Raw genomic sequence first — 15,368 nt, 5'->3', positions numbered from 1 at the left:
CACAGGGCAAGTCTCCCATCTTACTCGCTGATTCTTGCAAAAAGCACCAAACCCGAAGTTCTGTTCTGCCAAGGTGGCATCCCCCCCAGACCCACAGGCTCTCCCTCAGGAGGGTGCCCTCTCCTGCCTCTGCACCTCGTACCAGAACGGACACTCGAGTCATATGCCGTAGCGTTAACCTGCTGACATGCTCGTCTTCTCATGCTGTGGACTGAACTGTGGCCCTTCCCCCAAGTTGCTGACGCCCAGCACCTCAGAAAGGGAGAATTTCTCTGACAGAGCAATTGGGCGGTTGCATATATCATCAATGGACATGAGTTTGAGCAAACTCTGGGAGTGCTGAAGGACAGGGAAGCCTGGTGGGCTGCAGTCCCTGGGGTCGCAAGGAGTGGGATATGACTGAGCAACTGAACCACAACAAATATATCATCAAAATGAGTCACACAGGATTAGGGTGAACTTCCAACCCAACAGGACTGATGCGTGGATAAAAAGGAGAAATTTGACAAAGGCACCTCCATGGGAGAAGTCCAGGCAACAGTGAAGGCAAGGATCTGGGAGCTGCTTCTAGGAACCAAGCAATGCCAAAGACCCCCGGCAAGCCCCCAGAAGCAGAGCGGACAGTCCCTGGTTAGTTCTCAGAAGGAATCTACCCTGCTGACACCTGAATCTCAGACTTCCCGCCCCCAGAACCGAGAGACAACGCGTTTCTGTTGTGCAAGTCACCCCATCAGCGGTACTCCATTACAGCGGCCCCTGCAAACCAACACATCCCCCCAGTCGGTGAGCTTCTTGAAGGTAGAGATGGAAATCTAGCTGACTTTGTAGTCACCGAGCCCAGGGCAAGCTGCAGATTATTTATATAATTCTTCAATAATGCATGTTAAAGTCAACCATGAAATATCAATACCTGGCCCTCGGCCTCCCACACGCAGTCTCATCCACCTGAGGTCTTATCCTTAGACATGTCACATCAGAAAAGAAAGACTGAAATGTAACTTGAAAAAACATCATCCTACCCTAAACGTGGACTTCCCAGATGGCTCAGCGGTAAAGAACCCGCCTGCCAATGCAGGAAACGCAGGTTCCATCCCTAGATCAGGAAGATCCCCAGGAGGAGGAAATGGCAACCCACTCCAGTATTCTTGCCCGGGAAATCCCATGGACACAGAAGTCTGGCAGGCTACAGTCCACAGGGTTGCAAAAGAGTTGGACATGACTTTGCGACTAAAAAATAACAACCCTGACATATCCAAATTTCCATCTCATTCTTAAATCAATTTCAGAATTAAATCTACATGTTCCCCCTTCTTTATCTATAAAAATAGAAGCTTACTCAGGAGCAAAGTCCCAAGCAAGGAGACTTGGCAAGCCACCTGCGGGAGATCACAGACCTGGCAGGTCCTATCCCCCTGGTCGGGTCACGTGGTCTCTTTTAACTGCTCAGCAAGGTGACGACACACAAGCTGCCCCATGGTTTTCCTGACTCAGACTAGGGGGTGGGCAGGGGGGCAGTGATCAACCCACCCACCTACTCCACTCCACAGACCATGAGTTGACTGAAGTCACCGAGGAGAAAGAAGCTGACTCAGTACTTACTACACCGAGAAATAGTCTATTGTGAACTCCAGAGCTGTAGGCCACTGTGTTTGTCAAACCAAGATAATGAAAGAAAAAAAACGAATGTAACCTAACAATTGTATGGAAATGCCAACTGTATTAAATATATTTCTCTTTTACATGGAATTTTCCTGAAATTAAAAACACACACAAAAAATGTATGAACTCCCTGGCCAGCCCCTGGTATCAGGCTTGAGTAAGTAAGTTTGGTAAAACAAAGAACTTTCTAAAGCATTTCTCCTCAGGTCAAAGTAAAAGGGGGCATCTCTGGTGGCTCAGTGGTAAAGAACCTCCCTGCCAATGTAGGAGACAAGGGTTCAATCCCCGGGTTGGGAAGATTCCCTGGAGGATGGCAACCCACTCCAGTATTCTTGCCTGGAGAATTCCATGGTCAGAGGAGCCTGGCGGGCTACAATCCAGGGGGTCACAAAGAGTCAGACGCGACTGAGCGACTAACACTTTCACTTTTGAAAAGTAAAAGGCAAATTCGAAGGATGTTTTTCCTTCTTTTCAACTGCCTTCAGATGATTCTAGAAGAGGGAGAAGGGACTGAGAAATGGAAAAGGCAGGTTGGCAGGTTATAAAAAAATGAAACTGCAGCTGTGGTCATGCTCTGGAAAGTATTCTGTGACCTAGCAAAGACGCTGATTATTGAACCAACAGCTTGCTTATATAATTACACTGTGCCCATAAACCCAGCTGATACGATATACTTGTTTAACTATTAACCTCTAGGTTTCCTGGAGTTTCCACAATCCAAAAAAAAAAACCGCCTAAAAGTATGACATAGGACACGTCTCGCTTGTTAACCTATTGTGATCATAAGCAGTAAGTACAGTATTGAGGTAAGTAGAAAAAGGAAGTTCTTAGAAAACATACATAAGGTCTTCGAAACTCCAGAGACTTTCCTAAGGCCATCTTCTCTTTTTTCATTCTTCTAAGAAATTGTTCGGCCTGTGTTTGTTGTCGTTCAGTCACTAAGTCATGTCCAACTCTTTGTGATCCCGTGGACTCTTTTCAAGGCCTGCCAGGCTCCTCTGTCCATGGGATTTCCCAGGCAAGAATACTGGAGTGGGTTGCCATTCCCTTCTCCAGGGGATCTTCCCTGCCTGGGGATCGAACCCAGGTCTCCTGCATTGTAGGCAGATTCTTTACCGTCTGAGCTAGAGGGAAGCCCCTACGATCTTCTGGAGTTTGCTCAAATTCATGTCCATTGAGTTGGTGATGCCATCTCATCCTCTGTGGCCCCCTTCTCCTTTTTCTTCAATCTTTCCCAGCATCAGGGTCTTTTCCAATGAGTTGGCTCTTCATATCAGGTAGCAAAAGTATTGGGGTTTCAGCTTCAGCATCAGTCCTTCCAATGACTATTCAGGACTGATTTCCTTTAGGATGGACTGGTTGGATCTCCTTGCTGTCCAAGGGACTCTCAAGAGTCTTCCCCAACACCTCAGTTCAAAAACATCATTTCTTTGGCGCTCAGCCTTCTTTATGGTCCAACTCTCACATCCATAGATGACTACTGGAAAAACCATAGCTTTGACTATATAGACCTTTGTCAGCAAAGTGATATCTCTGCTTTCTAATATGCTGTCTAGCTTTGTCAGGACATTCTCATCGACTGTGAAAATCTGATTGACACTTACACACTCATGGTAAAAATGTTCCTGATCTCCTCCTCATCTATAAGGCTTTTTAATCCACAGTGTCTATTCTAAGCATATCTAAGATTCTAGCTTGTATTCTACACATTTCTCTGCAATCTTACCTCCCACTAGACTATAAGCTCCTTAAGCAGATGGAGAGAAAGAGAGAGGGTTATGTTTATGGCCAGCTTACTATAGCCCAGTGCCTCAAACCCAGCAGGGGTCTCAATAAATACTGCGTAATAAGCAAATGCCAAGCACTGCCCAAAGCACATCACACACATAGCCTTGCTTAATTTTCTTTTTAATAGCTATGATTTATTGAGTGCTTACTATGTGCCAGGCACTGTTTTAAGTACCTTACAAATATTATCGTTTTAAAAAATATTTATTGATTTCTCCAGGCCTCAGTTGCGGCATGCAGGACCTTTCGTTGTGGTACATGGAATCTAGTTCCCCAACCCGGGCCCCCTGTACTAAGAGCTCCGAGTCTTAGCCAACGGACCACCGGGGAAGTCCCATCTTGCTAAATTTTTTTAACAATGCTGTGAATGTGTCAGTCTCCATCCAGCAGGTCAGGAAATGGAAGGTAAAAATCAAGTAGATTCTTCAAGGCTCCTAGTAAGTTAAAAAATAGAGCAGAGTGCATTTCTGTCTGTTCCACCCAACAAGGTATCTTGAACATAACAGTCAAAATGGTATCCGCTTAGCTGCTTCATTTAAAATGGATAACCAAAAAAAATAAAAAATAAAAAAATAAAATAAAATGGATAACCAACGAGGACCTGCTGTACAGCTCAGGGAACTCTGCTCAGTGTTATGTGGCAGCCTGGATGGGAGGGGAGTTTGGGGGAGAGTGGATACATGTAAACGTCCAGCTGAGTCACTTTGCTGCCCACCTGAAACCACTGACTATAATTCATAGCCGATAAACTATTGTTAATCGGCTATACTCCAATATAAAATAGAGTGTTTTTTTAAAGTTATTTGTTTATATATTATATATTTTAAAGATCACTCTGTATATCGCTATATATAGATAGATATTGATAAATGTGGCTTCCCCGTTGGCTCAGACAATAAAGATTCTCCCTGCAGTGCAGGAGACCTGGATTCAATCCCTGGGTCAGGAAGATCCCCTAGAGAAGGGAATGGCAACCCACTCCAGTATTCCTGCGTGGAGAATTCCATGGATAGAGGAGCCTGGCGGGCTACAGTTCATGGGGTCACAAAGAGTCAGACACAACTGAGCAACTAATACTATCATTATGATAAATATACTTCTAGATATGTTAACAGGAGCAATAGAAACATTTTTTTTAAATACCTAGGAATACGTTTAACTAGAAACCAGCAGAATCTTCTCGGAGAAAATGTTATATTTCTATTGAGGTACATAAAAGAAAACTTAAATAAATCACATATTTATCTTGGGATAAAAGGCTTAAACTTGCAGTAAAGAAGTCAGTTCCAGTTAGACTGATCTATAAATTTAGTAGGACTTGGGAGCTGCAGGTCTGAACCATTCTGCTCCTACTGGTTCTCCAGGTTCTTGCTTCACCCTTATCTCTAACTCATCCTTCCCATGCGGGGTTGGAGGAGGGGGCGCAGAGGAAAGGAATGAATAGCTTGTCCCTGAACACCCGGCCATCCACCCCCAGGGCTTCCTTGGGGATCACAGGAAGTGGCTGGAGCCTGGGTTTGACTGTTCTGCTCTGAGAGAAAGCTGGGAGAGAATTCATCGCCTTGAAAGAAGATTCACACCTGCCTCTTCAACCACACACAAAAAAGAGGAAATTCTGGTTTCTTCCACACCTTCCAGTAGAAAAGGAAAACAGGGAAGATGCAGATTCATTCACAGTTCCAAGGAAACTGTACTTGTCACATCTACATAGAAACAACCAAGACAAAAGGAAATCATTAACCCAACAAGGCATTAGTCCTCTACTGAGATATGTTGCCAGACTGGATGCCTTTTTCTTACTGTTTTAAAGCAATTTCACTTCGATGTGCACAGAAACACATAAGGTTTAGATCTGCTTAGTTACAGACTCTAAGACAGGTAACGGAATCACCATTCATTACTGCTGCTGCTGCTGCTAAGTCGCTTCAGTCGTGTCCGACTTTGTGCGACCCCATAGACGGCAGCCCACAAGGCTCCGGTCCCCGGGATTCTCAAGCAAGAACAATGGAGTGGGTTGCCATTCATTACTGACGCTCAACAAATTTCTGTCTACTGGTCTGTACACACCAGTGTGTCAGTAGACCAAGCATAACCAGCTTCCTTTAACCAATGGGCAGTTTGTACTTGGAATTCCACCTGAACTCTCAGGATGAGTCAGACTCAATATTTTAGGCTTAAAGGAACATCTCAAAAGGAAGCTATCCACAGGGAAACACCGGTCAGCCCCTCCTAATGACAACACGTGACCCTGGTGTGCACAAGTTCCCACGGAACCCATCCATGCTTTCTGTCTCCAACCGTGTCTTCCAGGTAATGGGTTCAGGCATTTATGATGGAGTGGCCCCTCAAGTGGAGGAGCCAGGAAATCAGGTGCTGGGGTCACACAGACCGTGATTAAAGCTCTGCTCTGTCACAATCAACCATGACATTTAACCTCTGGCCTCAGGTGCTCATATACAAAATGGGGCATCATCACATCAGGCCCTGCTGAGGTGAGAATGAGATATGTTCATCGCTGAGTGCAGTTATGTGGAATATGAAAGCCTCCACAGTGATGCTACCATCTTGGATCACAGGAATGACAGCACTTCCTTGTAGGGGGCTAAAGCAGACCTCACTTTGGAGACGATGAGCAATCTGGGCTCAACCATCCAAAGCAACTCTGTCTTCACATTACCTCCTTCCATGTCGTCCCCTTCCCTCATTTCCAGAACCTTTGCCAGGACCTTCCCTGATAAATATTAATACACAACCTCAAATATTAATACACAGCGACTCAAAGCAACAGGATCCTCACACACAAAACGCAACTGTCCATCCAGATTTGGGGGAGCTCAAATGAGAAAATGGGCTTCCCAGGTGGCATCAGCGGTCAAGAATCTGCCTGCCAACGGAGCCGACGTAGGAGACGGGTTCAGTCCCTGGGTCAGGAAGATCCCTGGAGAAGGAAATGGCAACCCACTCCACTATTCTTTCCTGGAGAATCCCATGGACAGGGGAGCCTGGCGGGCTACAGTCCAGGGGGTCGCCATGAGTCAGACACGATTGAGTTACTGAGCGCGAGCCCAGGTGGGACAGTGGCTCCAGCCTTTGCAGGAGGCGATAACCTGCCCGGGTGAGACGGATGATGACGGAAGGAGGGTCCTGTCCTTGGCCACACAAAAGACATGATGGCAGCCCTGAGCTGTGTCACGATACCAAACCAAAAAGCCAGGCAGTGTGGGAGCATGCCTTGGTTTTAGTTCATTGGCTTTTTGCGCAAAATGTGGGACAAAGAAGCGGAGGATGAAGGGACCAGGGGAAGACTAATGATCAGTTTCTCAAAGGGGCAGGAAAAGAAAGATGAGAACATAAAAGAAACGCAAAGCAAACAGGAAGAGTGGGGCATAGGGGACAGGACTCGGGATGGGCCAACGAGCCAGGACGCTCAGCCGGGCGGAAATGAGCAATGGCCCACCAGTGTCACGGCTGGGAGAAACGCCACTCAGACGCTTCCTGTGGGCGGGGCCCGAGGCCACCGCTGCGTCCCGGGTGAGTGGCCATCCAGGTTAACGACTTCCAATTAAAGCCAAAGAGGAATGTAATATGGACCAGGAGTCATCACATGATTGAGGAAAGTCACAAAGGGCAAGGTCACCAAGCTTTTTTTGAAAAGGGCCAGAGAGTCAATATTCTGGGCTCTGCAGGACATGCAGTCTCCATCACAGTGATTCGACTACACAATTGCGGGGAGAAAGCAGCCCTCAACCACACAGAAATGAATGTGCAGACCTGTGTCCCAATAAAACTTTATCGGTAGACACTGACTTCGAATTTTATATAACTTTCTTGTGTCATGAAATGTTATTCTTTTTAATTCTTTTTTCCAATCATTGGTAAATGTGTAAACCATTTTGGCTCATAGGCTGGCTGATTCATGTGGATACATGGCAGAAACCAACACGACATTGTGAAGCAATTATCCTTCAATTAAAAATAAATGAATTAAAAAAAAAAAAAACAGGTGGGTCCAGATTTGGCCTTCAGGCTGTGGTTTCCTGGCCCCAGTGATGAGCTTCGGCCCTGCAGCCAGACAGGCCAGGTTTTCTGCCTGGGCTGCCTGCTGGCTTTCCAGCCCCGGGCATGTTAGTGAACTCTCCAAAGCCCCAGAGTCTTCATTTGTAAATTAGCAATAACTGTACCTGTCCTCCTGAGCTTTGCAGGTGGTTCAGTGGTAAAGAATCCACCCGCCAATGCCGGAGACACAGGTTCCATGGCTGGGTCAGGAAGACTCCTTGGAGAAAGAAATGGAAACCCACTCCAGCACTCTTGCCTGGGAAATGCCGAGGACAGAGGAGCCTGGCGGGCTACAGTCCATGCAGTGGCAAAGAGTCAGACACGACTGAGCACATATACGCCTACCTGTCCTGCTGGGATTTAGGTGAAGTTCAAAAGCATAACACCTGAAAAGTGACTGAGAAATAATAAGCGATGAGGAGGATGATAGCTCTGGGTAACGGGTGTGGGCTGTGATGGCTTCAGATCTACAGCTAATTGTCTCTGGGGAAACAAGAAAAAGCAAGGGTGACCCCAACCCAACTTAAGGATAAATATACAGACTAGAAAATAAAACAGACGAAGAGGGATCCAACAAGAGCCTATTCAATGGGTGACAGAGGACGAGATGGTTCGATAGATCATCGGCTCAATGAACATGAGTTTGAGCAAACTCTGGGAGACAGCGGAGGACAGAGCAGCCTGGCGTGCTGCAGTCCGTGCGGTCGCAGAGTCGGACACGACTGAGAGATCGGATAAGGAACAACTCAGAACTAAGTTGACTAAATTATGATGGTTTGTGATAGACTTCGTGTGTGTGTGTGTGTGTGTATGTAGGTTATAACGTGAATACCTTTCCACAGCAGAAGGAGGGGGTTTTAGGAACCGTGTACCAAACCATAGGCACTGGCTCACAGGAAGGAAGATATGTGAGGAAGCAGAGCGGGAACAAGACTGAGATGGAGCAAAGCCAGTGGTGGTGGTGGGTCCAGGAGGAGCCTGCTACTGGGGCTTACCCGGGCAGAGGTCCCTGCTTGGTCACAGGGCCGCCAGCTGTTAAGAACTGGCAGCTTATCTCTGACAACCTTTCAGATGCTCGAGTTCAGAGGTGACTTGCCAACCAGCTCCTAAAACCAGCACGGGATGAAGGAATTCACTTCAATCCTATCCCACTGGACTCTCCAGACAACTCATCTTCGTCCTGCATATTTTTTGAGCTGAGTGAGGATCACGAAATCTTTAAACCTGCTTAGAAGGCCCAGGCAGGATGACACTTCTTCAGGAATGGTTCAGTTGCTTTTTACGCTGTCCTTGCAACTTTCAAATAATCAAGCAAAGATGGAGTGGAGACATCAGTGTGGAAAGGGAAACACAGGAAAACTGCATTATAATTTGCTTACCCCACACCTTTTATGGAAAATGATAGAGAGCCCCACTGATGAAAAATACTTGCACTGTCAGACATTCACTGAGCACCTATTGCTCATAAGCTCAAAGAGGCAGAGTTGCAAGATGCAGAAGAAGAAATGTTAGCTACCTAGCAAGAGGCTTTCAGAGATGATCCATAAAAGGCAAACAACTACAGTGGCTACAATTTGCAGCTGTATAGTGTAGGCACTGGAATTAAAATGAGAGCACTTGCAAAATATCCTTTGGCAGAAAATTGATTAAAAAAAAAACCACCACTGTGATCAAGTATCACAGTTTCACTCGGGTGCAGAAAGCACCTCTGCTGATTGTACTGTCGGCCCTGCCTGCCAGCATGCTTCCCACAAAAACAAACAAAACAAAAAAATGTGAAATATCCTCAAGATTCTGGAAAAAATGTTTTATAAATGTGGATTCCTAGTGTTTGTGTGCGGTTGAGTGAAAAGAACACTGGGGCAAAGAATCAGGAGGTGTAAGTCCCACCCATGGCTAGGTCTTCAGGCAAATCACCTTCTTTCAGAGCTTCCGTTCGCTCTTTGTAAGACGAGATGATTAGATTATAAAACTCCTTTCCACAGCTGTACATTCTACTGCTTCATATCAAGGTGCATAAATAGGAGAATTGACTAAGGAAGGCTGTATCAGGAAAATGTGAACGGTGACTGACTTGATATAATTTCTGAGGTCATCAAAACAGAGCCTTGCCTTCATTCTTCCAACAAATCTAGCAAAGGAAACCCCTTTTATGATTAGCTGTTACGCATGAAGCTAAAAAAAAAAAAAAAGAATTATTCTGCCACGATGCACATAATACAACCAGGTGCTTAGGTAAGAATCACTCATGAAACCAGAGAAAAACTACTTTTGCCTGTAGAGATAACTGAAAATGCACAGATGTCCAGAAGTTAGTAAATTCCAGATGGAATTTAAATCAAATCATTATACTTTTCTTATTATTGTCATCCAGATTTGAATAGCTACAGACAGTAGAACAAAATGAGTCTACAAAGTATATGTTTACTTAAGACATTTTGGTTAAAATTAAAATTAGAACTCACCAGGGAATTAAACTGTTTAGACGCATGAAAGTTGAACCCGGCTTTGAACCCATGATTACCTAAGCTCTGCCATCTTGGAATGTTCTGGCTTAACTCTGAAAATAATCTGATCCCCAAATTAAAATTTTTAAAGACATATTTTATGAGAAAAAAATTCAAACACATGAAACACAGATGTCAAAAAGAAAAATTCAACTTTTTTATCACTAAAAAAATTCAAATGAGAGTAAAATAGTAACACTTGTTATCAAATTGGCAAAAAAAAAAATTTCCAATTATTATACCCAGGATGAAGGAAAGAGAGCATAACCTTTTTTTTTTTTTTAAGTTTATATTGGGATATAGTTGATTTATGATGCTGTATCAGTTTTAGATGTCCAGCAAAATGCTTCAGTTATACACATACATGTATCTGTTCCTTTGCAAGTTCTTTTCCCATGTAGGTTACTACAGAGTAGTACATAGAGTTCCCTGTGCTCTGCAGTAGGTCCTTGCTCATTATCTCTTTTATTTTGTTTATTTTTAAATTGATTTTTATTGGCATGTAGTTGCTTTACAATGTTGTGCTGGCTTCTGCCGTGCAGCCAGGTGAACCAGCCGTGTGCATACGTGCTGCCCCCTCTTCTGGACTTCACTCCCATTTAGGTCACCACCAAGCACTGAGTGTAGAGTCGCCTGTGTGCTTCAGGTGGTTCTCCATTTTACATACAGGCGTGTGCATCACCTCTCTGAAGAGTAATCTACATGGCAACATTTACCAGGATGCTTAAAAGGAGCGCGTGAACACTTGCAAACATCACTGGAGAGCAAGAAGCAGTGTTGGCAGCCTGGGGGGCAGCACAGCCACGCCAGCCTCCGCTCAGCACTCCCACTCCAAGGGATCCATCCTACAGAGACAGCTGGGCCGACGTACAAACACACGTGTTCAAGGTGTTATAGTCCCGGCAGTATTGTGCACAGCTGTAAAAAAGTGGAACTCTCTGAGAGTCCAACTGGAGACGGATGAAACAGTTACCTTCTTACAAATTAAAATGAGCAACTGCTAAAAAGAAGGAGGAAGCTGTACGTGTATGCCTGTGGAAAGCTCTCCGATGATACACGATCCAGTATAAAGCGAGCTGCGAAATACCACATGCAGTGTAAGACAGCACGTATGTTCACATGCAGGGAGTCCCCGAAGAGTCAGCAGGAATCGGCTGTGGGTTCTGTAACTCTGAGCGAGTTTTATTTTCTCCTTATGAATTTCTCTTCCGCTTGAATTTTTTTTTCAATGAGTATATATTGTCTTCATAGTAATAAAAGAGTTATTTTTAAAAGGTGAAGAAAAGAATGCAGTATGGGGAAGAATTAGAGATTCGTAACCTGTAGTTCTATGTCCTGGAATTTAGTCAAAGGCCATAGTATATATAATGTCTGAACTGGGACATTTATCACAGCAATGCTCATAACATTGAAAGCCAATAAACATTCATGTTCTATTTAAATAAATTCTAGTATTAGAATTAGATTATTAATGTAGCGATATAGTAACTTTGACTATTTCATAGTATTATTGGCAAGTGAACCAAAGGCTCCTAAATCATTTTATAAACATTTTGGATTTATTCATATTCACATATATATCAGAATATGAAAAAAGTCCAAAAGGATATATGCCTAAATGTACACTGCAGTCACTAATGATTCTTGTTTTCCTTTCCTACAATTTCAACTGTTTCTACAATAAAGTATTATTTAGGCACTTTCCTAAGTTTTAAAAATACTCCTTATAGACCTTTCAAACTTTAAGATAATGTAAAGCAGTTATAATGATACTAATCTGTGAAAAACAAAGGAACAAGAATCTCAACCCTTTCCTCCAGCATCAGATTTACCGCCCAGAGACCCCCGGGGAAGCCCTGTTGCTGACCTGCGTGTTGTAAAGTCGTGAATGCCACATGGCTACAGAACAAACCCAGGAAGCCCAGGCCACCTCTTCTGATTTTATGTCCTGAGATGCACGAGACTATAAAACAGACTGGCTCAGATTACAGGCTAAGCATGACAAGTCTCTCGGGTACAACTTAACAAAGGAATTTACAGAATGAGAAATGTACACTTTCCATTTCCCAGGCTGGCGTGAATTTCAGAAGCAAAAAGCCCACAGTAGGGGTGGGTCCCCTGACAGTCCTTGCCTGTCACTGTCCTCTACAGGCTTCTGAACTGTCCCTGACACACAGTCCCCACGACACAATGTACCTACCACTATTTTAAACAAAGACAAACTAATATTTTTTAAAGGTGAGTCGAGCAGGGGGTGAGAAAAGTGCATTGGTAACAGGGTCCAACTTTTTCTCTCTTTTCAGGTGAACTGGGGGATGCCAGACTCCCTCCCTCTGGCCGTCCCTCCCTCAGATCATTGTGGCTGATAACAATAGTTTTACTCTCTGGGGTAATGTAGATGACACATTTTCCTGTAGCCTGTCTTCCGGTAAAGTGCAGGAATTCCTGCACTCTCTGGGTGCCCTTCCTGTTAACTTACATTTCAGATTTCCTCAAAAGGCATTCTGCCACTTTAATATTTGAAAAATGTCAGCTCAACCCCAGACAGCTAATATAAACAAGCTGAAAAGCCTACCACCTAAAGTTACAACTGTGGAAAACAAAATTTCTTTTTAAGAAATTCTTTCTGGGAATCTCACTGTTGGTGAGGCTGGAGAGGAGTCAGCCAGCCCTCCCAGCTCCCGGGGAGTCTGTAATTCTTTTGCCTCTGCTGTGCCTTAAATTAGAGGTCTGAAAAACCGAATTACAGTGATCTAGAAGGTTCGTAAAGGTCCTTGAATTGAACATGTTGTTAAATTCTTCACTACTATGAGGTTGTAGCCACCTTTTGCTTTTCCTTCATTTCATTTGGTTATAGTATTACAAAGAAGTTTGGTACTGTGAAAAAAAAATCTTGGCCATTTGAGAATACCGTAGCTGAATTAGACCAGGTCCACACTGAAAAGTCCAGGCCAAAAGTCTCTGCCATTTCTGAAATAATCACACACTTCCTTCCATCGAAAAGTTTTCCTTTTGGACAGGAATCCCACGTTCACACCAGAGCCACCGTCCACATGGGATCCAATCAAGACAACCACTTGGATAAACGGGGATGCGTGTGAAGGACTGCCAGCACACGATGTATTATGAGAGCACCCATCATGGAAGAGGGTCACGCTAACTTCTCTGTCAGCTTCCCAACTTCCTCTGCTAGGAGGGAGCTGCCTTAGGAGTGAGCCCCCAAAATTCACAAAGAAACATGACTGAGTTTAAACCCTAAAGTCCAAAGATAAGCTCACTAGAGCACTACCCTCTTGTCTCCCAGAGAGAAGACCACTGCCATCTCTAAATTACAAATGCACCATTTCGCTTCATGATCTAAGCAATTATCTTGCATCCCAATGATATGCATACACGCTCTGTTTCACCAAACACAAGTAAATTCCTTGAATGAAACACTTACATATGAAATATTTTTATATGTCCCCAAATCCTGTGCCCAACACATACACACACATATATACATAGATACACAGCCACTCATATACTAAAATGACCCGAATGCGTGAGTGAATATACAGCAAATACAAAGTAACCAGATGCCATCTCTCTCGTACATCAAAGCCTGGAATGCCCTTTTAAGCTATTATTTCTCTGCTCAATTAGGAGACTGTACTCACAGGTTTTACCAATATTAAGGAACACTGGCACTTCACAATGCCAATTTCTAGGTACTTGGGCGCTCTTAGCTTTTCAGATTTCCATTTTCTCCCAATACCCAGAGGAAGGAAAGAGCCTTACTTTGAATTTTTGAGAATATATGCTACTTCCTTCCTGGGCTGAGATGTATGACTCCCACTCTCATCACACAGAACTAAAAAGTGACACAGCTCCCCAAAGAGCTGCAGGACATGCAGGACACACTTGAACTCCCTGGGACTCACCCACTCACCCTGCGGAGCCCCTCCTCTCCCTGGCGCCCACCTCTCCCTTCCATACATTCTCACAGGGCATGTGCTCTCCCCATGGTCAAGGAGGATTTGTTCTGAAACAAGTCACAGTCTCAGGGCCACCTGATAACATACCCTCAGCTCTATAATGTCACTTCAGGATCTCTATATTTTTAATCCCCCAGCCTGACATTAGGTCTGTAAAATACAACTGTGTAAAAAAAATAAAATTTTTTTTCAAGGAAAAAAAAAACATAAAACAACCATAACCCTGAACTTCTGACCTATGCTAAATATAGGCAATTACACACTTAAAAGATTTCATTATGGTTGTCAATGAAACCGTGCAGTCCCCCCACCTTGGGGTAAAGCTTAGAAGTACAATTTTTCTCCCAATATTTTCCCTGGAGATGCAAAGCATCTCCCAAATGGGAAAACATAAAACATCGATGTCCTTATTGCTGCTTCTAAATACTGTGAACCAATAAGCAATTAGCGTAAAGTGCAAAATCTCGGAAGAGAAAGACGTCTTGTCTGCTTTTTTGTAAAATGCTATCACTCACCTTCACTTCCTTTAAAAATCAAAAGTTGCTTAATGTTCAGAGCGATATCAATGGAAATGTAGCTAAATACTAGCACCGCAACGGTTCATTCCCAAAGGAATATAAAATTACATTAATTTCCTACTAGTTGAACTCAAGTTTTACCTTTCATCTTCATCTACCGACTTTTTAAAAAGTTCGTATTCCTGTCGCATATAAGATTACCTATTATATCTGTGCATACTACAGAATTTTATAATTATATAAAGCATTGCACATTCAGACGCTACCAACCTGCTCTATCTCTCCTGACTGGGCAAAAGGCAAAAAAGAGCTCAGCAATCCTAGCAGAAGAATGCAAATAACGTCAATGCACAGCTGAACTGCAAGCCCTGCCTTACAGGAACTCTCTGTGTCTGCAAAAAAAAAAAAAAAAAGACACATACTAAACAGGAAATGCAACTGAGCTGTGGAAAACCTCAAACTTAAAAATGCAATCGCCAGGCGTAAATTGCATCCATGCATTCATAAATGCATGCACAACCCTTTGCATTTTTTGCAAGTAATGCAAATAGGCTCTTACCTTTCGACTGAGACATTTTCCCCTTTCCTTTGATGGGGGAGGGGAGCACAAAAGACTTTGCCTGGCTTCTCTTCTGTAGCTAGTTTTGCAACAAAGATGCAAGCTGCAGGCGTGCAATCTTCATGCAAGTGGAGTTTCTCTTGACCGAGGCAGCAGATGGACTTCCAGGGGATCCAGATGGAAATGCACGCCTTGCAAAGCAGACTGGAAAGTGATTTTTCCCCCAGTTGCAACGTTAGGGAAGGCTGTGCTGCAGCTACATGATGGGCCAGGGCTGGCAGCTAAAAGCTCCAAACTTGGAACT

General features: G+C 44.0%; 1 protein-coding gene across 2 annotated transcripts in view; it reads right to left on the bottom strand.

The window, feature by feature from the left end:
• MAP2K6 (mitogen-activated protein kinase kinase 6) overlaps nt 1–15,368 on the bottom strand; it is a 109,699-nt gene extending 94,331 nt beyond the window's left edge. For both annotated transcript variants that reach the window (XM_086355912.1, XM_086355916.1), the window contains exon 1: nt 15,065–15,368. In XM_086355912.1, the coding sequence (XP_086212038.1) occupies nt 15,065–15,080 (16 nt within the window). In that variant the 5' untranslated portion in view covers nt 15,081–15,368. The remainder of the gene's footprint in view (nt 1–15,064) is intronic.

Source organism: Bos grunniens, chromosome 19, assembly GCF_055505025.1.
Source record: "Bos grunniens cultivar Pamir isolate PY7600 chromosome 19, Bosgru_T2T1.0, whole genome shotgun sequence".
In the NCBI taxonomy this organism is placed as follows: domain Eukaryota; kingdom Metazoa; phylum Chordata; class Mammalia; order Artiodactyla; family Bovidae; genus Bos; species Bos grunniens.
This window is presented reverse-complemented; position numbering and strand designations above follow the sequence as displayed.